The sequence below is a fragment of the Phascolarctos cinereus genome, unplaced genomic scaffold (genome assembly GCF_003287225.1).
Source record: "Phascolarctos cinereus isolate Bilbo 61053 unplaced genomic scaffold, phaCin_HiC Scaffold_9;HRSCAF=440, whole genome shotgun sequence".
In the NCBI taxonomy this organism is placed as follows: domain Eukaryota; kingdom Metazoa; phylum Chordata; class Mammalia; order Diprotodontia; family Phascolarctidae; genus Phascolarctos; species Phascolarctos cinereus.
The window spans coordinates 249114261-249124157 of record NW_027556402.1 but is presented as its reverse complement, the minus strand read 5'-3'; the positions used below and the strand labels follow the sequence as shown (position 1 = coordinate 249124157).

Here is a 9897-nt window from a genome sequence, read left to right as displayed (position 1 = left end):
GACAGGGTTAAGAGACGTGCCCAGAGCCACACAGAGAGTAAGCATCTGAGGCTAGATTTGAACTCAGGAAGATAAGTGTTTTTGCCTCCAGGCCCAGACTCTGTCCACTTCATCACCTCAGTGCCCTCGCTTGGCACATAGTCAGCATTTAATAAATGCTTGTTCCTTCAAGACAGTTCAGGTGCCACTTTCTACATGAAGCTCGTCCTGATCTCTCAACTGTTAAAGCCCTCTCTCCCTCAATTACCTTGTATTTATTCTCTATGTTCACTCACTATGTATAGTTACAAATTATCTCCCCAATAGAACGTTAGCTTCTTAAGGGCAGGGAATATGTTGCGTTTTCCCTTTATGTCCCAGTGCCTAGATATACACATACACACATATGTATAAAAGCATGTATTAAGGATCTGTGATATGTCAGGCACTATGCTAAGTGCAGGGGATATGAAGAAAAGCAAAAAATAGTCCTTGCCCTCATGGAGCTCACATTCCAATGGAGGAGACAATATACAAAAACAATATATTTTTTAAAAAAAGAATCTCTCCCTCTCTCTCTCATACACAGACATGTATACACACATTTACAAACTTTATACTTATTATATGCATATTCTAGATATTAGACAGAAGACATTAGGGGGAGGAGCAGAGGGAGAAATGAAAGGATCAGGGAAGCCCTCCTGCAGAAGGTGGGATTTGAACCAGGTCCTAGAGGAAGTGAGGGAAGCTAAGAGGCCAGGATGAAGAGGGTGAGCATTTCAGGAAGGCCCAGGGTCAAACAGCCAGTATTTATCAATGGTAGGATTTGAATTCAGGTCTCTATCCACTAGGCCACGATACCTTTTGTATCTGGCACATAACAGATGCTTAATAACTGCTTGTTGACTGATTTTATGCTTGCTTTGAATTGAATTCATTATGGAGAAGAAAAAAGCTGGGCATTGTCTGAGAATAATCCTAGATTTTTAAAGAGAATATTTCATATGTTGCTGAGGAAGGAAAAGTTGGGGAAAAAAGAAAAAGCCATCTCCTTTGGTCTAAAATTCTACAGGGCACTTGGGCTTAGGAAGGATAGGAAGCTCTCTATACACAAATTGTGAAGATTTCACAGACAGAAACAATTCTTAGGATACAGAAAACAAGGAATTGTCCAAGAAGACTATCATGGTTACAAAGCTCAACTCAACAACCTACTTAGATTATAAAACTCATGAAGTGTAGCATAGTGGATATAGAGAACTGGCTTTGGAGGCAGGAAGACCTGAGTTCAAGTTTCACCTCTGACCATACTGGCTAGGTATCCCTGGTCAAGTCCCTTAGCCTCTCTGGTGATCAGTTTCATCAATTAGAAAATGAGGAGGTTGGATATGTTGACCTCTAGGATCCTTTGCAGTTCTAAATCTAAGATGCTATGATCTGGCCCAGAAATTTTAAGAGGCATGTATTGAAGATGGAAGCAATGACAAGTGGTGAAGCGTGAATATATAAGCCTTAAACTGTCTCATGAGAAAAACATCACAAACATTAAAACTCAGAATGAGTTGATAGGGTGAGGAAATGGAAAAATAACCTTAAATTTTTTTTTAAAAGCTGTGTTCTAGGGGCAGCTAGGTGGTGCAGTGGATAGAGCACTGGCTCTGAAGTCAGGAGGACCTGAGTTCAAATCCAGCCTCAGACCAAACACTTGACACTAGCTGTGTGACTCTGGGCAAGTCACTTAACCCCAACTGCAAAAAAAAAAAAAAAGCTGTGTTCCAGACAGAGGAATTCAAAGAAGGAATAGGACCCCTGCTCATGTTGATGGAATAATGATGGCTGCCAAGGATGGAGAAAAGGCAGAGCTGCTTAGGGTTTTTTTTTCTTTGTCAAGAAGAATGATCTTTGGAAAAAAAAAAAGAGGATAAAAATGTCTAAAAGAGAGTGGAAATAAACAATCGATAGGGAGATGGTAAGAGAGCATTAGCTACCCTGAATGAGTTCAAGTCTCCAGGCCCCAGGTACATCACAGGGTATGAAAAAGATGGCAGAGGTAATTGAAGAGCCATTGTCTATGGTTTTCAAAAGGTTGTGGAGAATGATTGAGGTCCCAGAGGAATGGCCACCGTTCTCTGGGATAAAGTTCCTGGTAAAAATCTAGAACATGCTATGGAAGGAATGTTTAGTCAATATTGAGAAAAGGAGGCAGTGATCATATCAAGAAGAAGCTATGCCACATTAACCTCATTTTCTTTTTTGACAGCGTTTCCAGACTGGTAGATGAGGGACCTGCCTCAGACATAGTTACTTAGATTTTGTGAAAGAGAAGAGGAAAGTGCTTGACTTGAAGTCAGGAAGACTTGGGTTCATATCCTGCCTCTAATAACCTTTTTGTGCTTAGTTTCCTGAGCTTTGGTTGGCCTGGATGGTCCATCTAGCACCAACTCTATAATCCTATGCAATCTGGACATCCATACCTTGACACAGACGCTAGATTTTAGCTAAGCACTTAATAAAGTGTCCCAGGATATTTTTGTGGACCAGATGGAGACATGTGGTCAAGTCTATAGTGAAGTTAGGTACAATCTGAACTAGATGAATAGCCAAAATCAGAGTCATCTTTACCAGTCAACTTGAAGTGACATCTCTAGTGCCTGGACAGAAGGCTCTATACTGTTGTATACTTTTATCAATGGCTTGGATAAAAGCATAAATAACTGTGGTTATCAGATCTGAAGAAGACATAAAACTGAGGCTGGAGACAGAGTGAGTGAGAAGAGTGGAGGTAAATAGCTGACATGTTGAATGACAAAGTCAGGATCCCAAAAGTTCTCAATAAGCTAGAATATTGGACTAATTAAAATATGATTAAAACTATGGGAAAAAATGAAATCTTGCGCTTGGTTTTGAAACATCAATTTTACAAATATAAGATGGGGTGTGGTTGAGGGGAGGCATGGCTAGATCCTCAAGATCTTTTTTTTTAAACTACAAGCTCAATAGGCTATATTATATATAATTATTTATAATATATCATTTATAATTGCTTATAATTCATAATCATTTAATCATTTATTATAATTTAATGATCTTAATTTATGTATTATATTTTACATTAATTAAATTATGATTATATTTGTAATTATATGTATATATGTATATATAACTACATTATAATTATATGATATTTTATATATTTTATATTTATATAATATTTTATATATTTTATAATTATATAATATAAAATGAGGCCCCAAATCAAGCTCAATAAGAATTAACACTGTGATAAGGAAAATGTGATAAAGCTGCTTTAAGACAGGGCAGCTAGGTGACTCAGTAAAAAGAGTGCTGGCCCTGGAGTCAGGAGGACCTGAGTTCAAATCGGACCTTAGACACTAGCTGTATGACCATGGGCAAGTCACTTATCCCTGTTTGTCTCAGTTTCCTCATCAAATGATCTGGAGAAGGAATTGGCAAACCACTTCAGTTTCTTTGCCAAGAAAACCCCATATGGGGTCATGGAGAGTTGGGCACAACTGAAATGACTCGACAACAGCACTTAAGATAGACCTAGTACTCAGAATCAGGGAGGTGATAATCCTCACTTACTTTGTCCTGGTCATGCCACACCTGGAGTTCAGTTTGAGTGGTACGTTTTATGAGGAACATTGATAAGAGGTTGAGTATTCGGGAATTGTCCCCATAGGGGAAAGGTACAGAATTCATAGCACGCTGTAGGTAGATTGGTTAAAGGAACTGAGAATCTTTAACTAGAGAAGAGAAAACTTGGGGTGGAAGGTAAGGGGGCAGGGGTGAAGAATGGGGTATGATTGCTGTCTTCAGGTCTATAAAGGTTTGTCGTGTGGAAGATTAGCTTTGTTCTGTTTGGAACAATAGATAAAAGTTACAAAGAGGCGAAATAAGACTTGATATAAGGGAAAACTTCCTAACATAAAGCCATCTCAAAATGAAATGGGTTGCCTTGGGAGTTCCTCTCCAGTGAGTCTTAAATTAAAGGATGGATCACTCAGGAAGAGAGAGTGAGGCAGCTAACTTTGCTTCATTTAAATCCATTTCATCTGAGAAGTTGCTGGTCCTCTTCAAAAACTCAGCAGCAGCAGCAGCAGTAATAGTAATAGTAGCAGCAGCAGACTAGCCTAGCCTAGCTGACCAGGGCAACTACGTAGCACTGTGAGTAGAATGCAGGGCTTGAAATTAGGAAGGCCTGGGTTCAAATCCTGACTCAGAAATTAGCTATGTGACCCTGGGCAAGTCTTTTAACCTTTACTTGATACAGTTTCCTCATCTGTAAAATGGGGATAATAATAGCAGCACCTGCCCCCAGAGTTGTGAAAAATCAAACACATGTTGCGACCCTTAAAGCTCTATATAAATACTAATTATTATTTTTATAGGAGATCCTTGTTAGGGAATGGCTTAATCCAGATAGACTCTGAGGTCTGTGCTAAGATCCCATGAGTTTTAGTAATTAATAATAATAGGAGCATATCACCTTTCAAAATTTGCAGTCCTTTATATACATGATTTCATGTGAACTTCACAACAACCCTGTGAGATATACTGGAAATATCATTATCCTCCATTTGACAGATGAGAAAACTGAGGCTTCAAGAAGTATAGTGACTTGTCCATGGCCATACAGCTAGGAAGTGATGAGGCTGAATTTGAACCTAGGTTTTCCAGACTACAGGTCCGCCTCTATCCATTACCCCACACTGCCTTTAATAAGGATGGGAACGCTGAGCTGGGTCATATAACCATAGGCTGTCTAGCTGGACGGGGCTTTAGAGATCTTCTTGCTCTACTCCCTTTACTTTGGTCCCTTTCCTTCTCCCCAAGAGGGTTGATTCTGAGCCTCTCCTGTCCCTGTCCCAGGCACGAGAAAGCTGGCTGCTGAAGATGGAGGGGTTTGAAAGGAGAGAGGTGGGGTTGGTGAGAAGAGTGGCTCTCTTGGTATTTATTTGGCAGGAGTTGGAGGCAATGCAGGAAAACCTACCAAGTTACCTTCGGGACCTGTGCAGTGAAAATTCCAATGTGCTTATATGGAATGCGATGCTCCTCCCGGTGAGTCCCAGATGTGGCACTTCCCAGGAGTGTGATCCTGACCAAGTGGCTCTATTTCCCTCAGCCTCAGTTTCCTTATCTGTAAGATGGAGATACTCATGCTTGTACAACCCGCCTTACAGGCTTGTTATGAGGAAAGTATTCAGTAAAACTTCAGGTGGGTGGTACCAACTTCAGCTACTATTCTTATTCCCACAAACCCCTATTATAGTGTATTAACCAATAATTATTTCCTGAATTCAAATGGACCTGAGATTGGTTATCCCAGATGCACAAGAGGGTGGGTTTGGGTTTCAACTCCTCCCTGTCCCCCAACCTGGTGCAGTGGAAAGATCACTGAATCTGTGAACCTGGGTTTCAGTCCTGGCTGTGCTACTTACCACCTATTTGACTTTGGACCAATCATTCTATGTCCCTTGACCTCAGTTTCCTCATCTGTAAGATGAGGAGGTTAGATTAGATGACTCCTAAATTCTGATTCTCTAAACCTGAACACACTCGGTTACATAGCGTTAATTCCCCAGGAGAGCTATGACCTCTCTCTTCTCTTTTCTCCCAGGACCAAGAGCCCTATAACCTTAGGGCTTTCAAGTTCAGAATCACCTTCCCACGTAACTACCCCTTCAGCCCTCCCCAGCTGACTTTCATAACCAAGATATATCACCCCAATGTGTCTGAGAATGGAGAGGTGTGCCTGCCCATCCTCAATAAGAACTGGACAGCCTGTACCAAAATCTACCAAGGTGGGCTCCAGGACCTGTTTGAACTGTCAAGGACTGAGCTTTCTTTGGGAAGTGACCCACAGGGTAGGATGGGCTTATAGACCATAGGGAGGAGATTGATTAGAACTGGTGGAACTTGAGAAGGCAAGAATCAAACTAGGTATGTTCTAGGGGAAGCCACATTTAGGTTAAAAAAGAATCACAAGATATAGGTCCTGAACTGGGCTGAACTGACCAGTCCGCAAGGATTCCTGGTTAATTCTGGGCTAGTTTTCTTTTTATTTAAAGAAATGTTTCATTGACTTTTTTTGTTTGATTTTCATACTACTACCCTTTTCCAATACTGTCCCACCTCCCACAGTATCCTCTACTACGAGAAAGAAGAACAGTTAACCAAAACAGGCAAACATTGTGGCTGTGACTAACAGCGTACCAAGATTCTGGAACAGTAGTCCACCACCTCTTGATGAAAAGGAGGGAAGGGTGTTTCATTATCAAGCAGTTGGAACCAAATGAGATGCCATATACAATCTTAATTCAGCTCCCTTTTTATGTTGTTTTCAGTATCATTATTGTCATCACTGTGTGAATTGATCTCATGGTTCTGCTTTCTTCACTTGGAATTAGCAGATAAAGTTTTCCCATGTTTCCCCAAGTCCCTCATACTCATTGTTTCTTATGGCACCATTATATATATATATGTATATATATATATACCACAGTTTGTTCAACCATCTCTGCCAGTTGGTGGGTAGCCATTTTGTTCCTAGCTCTTTGCAACTACAGAGAGCTAATTTTTAGTGGGAGGTGTTAAGGACAAGAGTGGCAAGGAAAGTAATTAGGACTTTGGGCGTTGTGATCAAAGAAGCTAGTCTGTGCTGGGATTCAGTGGGTTTGGAGGCACCATATAAGACTGGACTTCTTGGGAGGCATCACTAACTCTACAGCTGGGAGGATGCTCTGGATTTAGAGAGTGCAGTATGGTGGTCTGGTTGCCCCAAGTACTGGGTGGCTAGTGGTTATCCCTTTGCCAATGTCTCTTTCCTCAGCTTTGACTCCTGGCTCTTTCTCAGAGCAAAACATTTCCTCTACCCTCACTTCCCCACATGTATGTCTCCTCCATTAGAATGAAAACTCCTTGAGGGCAGGAACTGTGGAGGTTTTGTATTTGTATCCCCAAGACTTAGCACAGTTAGCACATGGTAAGCATTAATGGACATTTTTTCATTCATTCATTCATTCATTCATTCATTTCTCTCCCCAGTGCTGGAGGCGCTCATCTTACAGTTGAACATACCTAACCAAGAGCTACCGCTCCGGGCAGAGCTTGCTGACATGTTTGTTCAGAACCCAGCACAGTTCATGAAGAATGCCAAGGAATTCACTCTCCAGTTTGGGGAAGATCGGTCTACCAGCCAGTGATCCTGGTTGTCTCCTTACCTTTTCTCTACTTGACTTTTCCACAAAGAACCACTTGTCTGATGAATGGACATGTCCTCCTGGGTAGAGATGGCTCCCTTGATTCTGGTTTCAAGGTCTGGGCCAGCTTAGGAAAATGGCCTACAGGGACCAGAAAGATTTTAAAGGGCAGGCCTGGGTATAATGGGAATAGGGGGAAAGTTTAAAACACTCAGCTGAATTAAGCTATTCTGCTGTTACAGAAGCACTTTTTGGATGCTTCATTTTCTCCCTTTTTTTTTTTTTTTTTACCATTGGGCTAATCAATTCTATAGCTCCAGAAGACTGGCTGATAGTTGAGTTTTCCAATACCACTGCTGCCCTCTTGCCTCCATGTCCTTGCTTATCCCCTGTCTGTAGAGTGGATTCTTCCCATCCCTCTCCTCTTCATCTCTTAAAGTTCTTCCCTTCCTTCGAGGTCCAGCACAGATGGCCTCTCCTCCAGGAAGCCTGCCCTGACTCCTCAGGTGAAAGTGAGCTCTCCTTTCTCCCATTCCTGACAGTGTTTTGTCCATATTTCTGTTCGACTGTCTGTCTGTCTCTCCCTTTTATCACAATGCTTCCTGAATTTGACCCTTCTTCCTCCCCGGGCAGCAGGCTTCAAGAGAACCAGGTACTCCTAGGGTCACAGATTTAGAGATGAAATCAACCTTAGAGGCCATCTTCTTCAAGGCTATCATTTTACAGATGAAGAAATGAAGGCCCGGACAATGTGAAGTGAGCTGCCCACTGTCACACAGATAGGGAGGAAGTGGGAGGAACAAGACTTTTTTGACAGATTTCTGGAAAGACATAGGCGAGAATCACATCAGATAAGAGGGTAGATATAGAGTGGTTGTGAACTCTGGTGGTTGAAGGGAGGAGGCAGAAGGTTCATGAAGCATTAGTCCCACCCCAACCCCCATGTCATATGTATTTTTGTATCACCAGCTCTGGGCCTTGCATCCTGCAGGTGATTAAAACATTTTTTTTTGGAATAAATAACTTCCCTCTGTGTTAAAAGCCCCCTGAGGGCAGGGATGGAAACCTGGCCTTCACCCTGCAAAGTCAGTCTGCTTTAAACTCCCATGGTTCTGTGCTCCTTCTAGGTAAAGGGTCTGTAGAAGGAAGCATTTTGAGCAGACAGGGACCCCAAAGGTAGATCTACAGCTGAGGAAATTGGGATGACCATCTGGGGAAGAGAAGGCTGAAGTTTGAAATATTTATCTTTGAAAATTCTTATTTTCCCACATCACACCTATCAGATTGGCCAACATGACAAAACAGGAAAATGATAAATGTTGGAGGAGATGTGGGAAAATTAGAACACTAATGCATTGTTGGTGGAGTTGTGAAATGATCCAACCATTTTGGAGAGCAATTTGGAACTATGCCCAAAGGGCTATCAAAATGTGCATATCCTTTGGCCCAGCAATAGCACTTCTAGGACTGTATCCCACAGAGATCATACAAATGGGAAAAGGACCCACGTGTACAAAAATATTTATAGCAGTTATTTTTGTTGTGGCAAAGAATTGGAAATTGAGAGGATGCCCATAAATTGGGGAATGGCTGAACAAGCTGTGGTATGTGAATGTAATGGAATACAGTTGTGCTATAAGAAATGATGAACAGGCTGACTTCAGAAAAACCTGGAAAGACTTGAATGGTCTGATGCTGACTGAAGTGAGTAGAACCAAGAGAACATTGTACACAATAACAGCCACATTGTTCGATGACTAATATTGATAGACTTAACCCTTCTCAGCAATGCAAGGATCTAAGACATCTCTAAAGGCCTCATGATGGAAATGCTATCCATAAAGAAGAAAGAACTATGGAGTTTGAATACAGATAGAAGCATACTATTTGCTATTTTTTTCTTCTGCTGTGTTTTGTTTCCTCCTTCTGGGGATTCCTCCTATTGGTTCTAATTCTTACTTACAACATCACTAATGTGAAAATATGTTTAGTAAGAACGTATACGTATAGCCTATATCAGATTTCGAGCCATCTTGGGAAGGGAGGTGGGGAGGGAAGGGGAGAAAAATTTTAAACTGAAAAGCTTATGGAAGTGATTGTTGATAAATCAAAATAAATTGATTTTTAAAAAAAGAAAATACTTATGTTCCTTGAGATATTTTTTCTGACAGGGCTGAGGGGTTAGGCTGAACCAGTTTTGCTTTCCCTCATTCTCCTAACCTAAGTAGGAAGAGAATTCTCACTTAGAGACTTTATTTACATAGTATAAGATGCTCTACGGTAGACAAGGTGTTATCCGTACAGTGTCTTGTGAGGGTCATCTTTCAAGACTCAATTCAAATAAGTGCTATCTTCTCCTCTTCTCCTTTTACAAATAGGGAAATTGAGGCTCAGAGGGGCAAAGTGACTTTTCTAGCTCAATCAGCTAGCATCCAGTGCTGAGAGAGAACTGAAGTCTCCTTCCTCCAAAGTCAGAGCCCTTTTGAGGATACCATTTGACCCCTCTTAATGGGATAGGTGGGACATCCTCTGATGAGAGTGGCAGTGACTTTGGTAGTGCATTTCTCCTAGAACCCAGATCTTAGAGCTGAGAGAGGTTGCAAGACGTTATCTGGCCCAGCTTCTTGCCTTGAAACAAAGAAAAGGTTACTCTCCCCATTTTACAGAGGAGGACACTGAGGCTCTAAGTGGT

At 41.4% G+C, this 9897-nt stretch overlaps 1 protein-coding gene across 2 annotated transcripts in view; it reads left to right on the top strand.

The window, feature by feature from the left end:
* The window catches only part of UBE2L6 (ubiquitin conjugating enzyme E2 L6), a 13247-nt gene extending 3944 nt beyond the window's left edge, over positions 1–9303 (top strand). For both annotated transcript variants that reach the window (XM_020974549.2, XM_020974548.2), the window contains exons 2-4: positions 4969–5064; positions 5624–5807; positions 7051–9303. In XM_020974549.2, the coding sequence (XP_020830208.1) occupies positions 4981–5064; positions 5624–5807; positions 7051–7208 (426 nt within the window). In that variant the 5' untranslated portion in view covers positions 4969–4980 and the 3' untranslated portion in view covers positions 7209–9303. The remainder of the gene's footprint in view (positions 1–4968; positions 5065–5623; positions 5808–7050) is intronic.
* Positions 9304–9897: the final 594 nt, after the last annotated feature.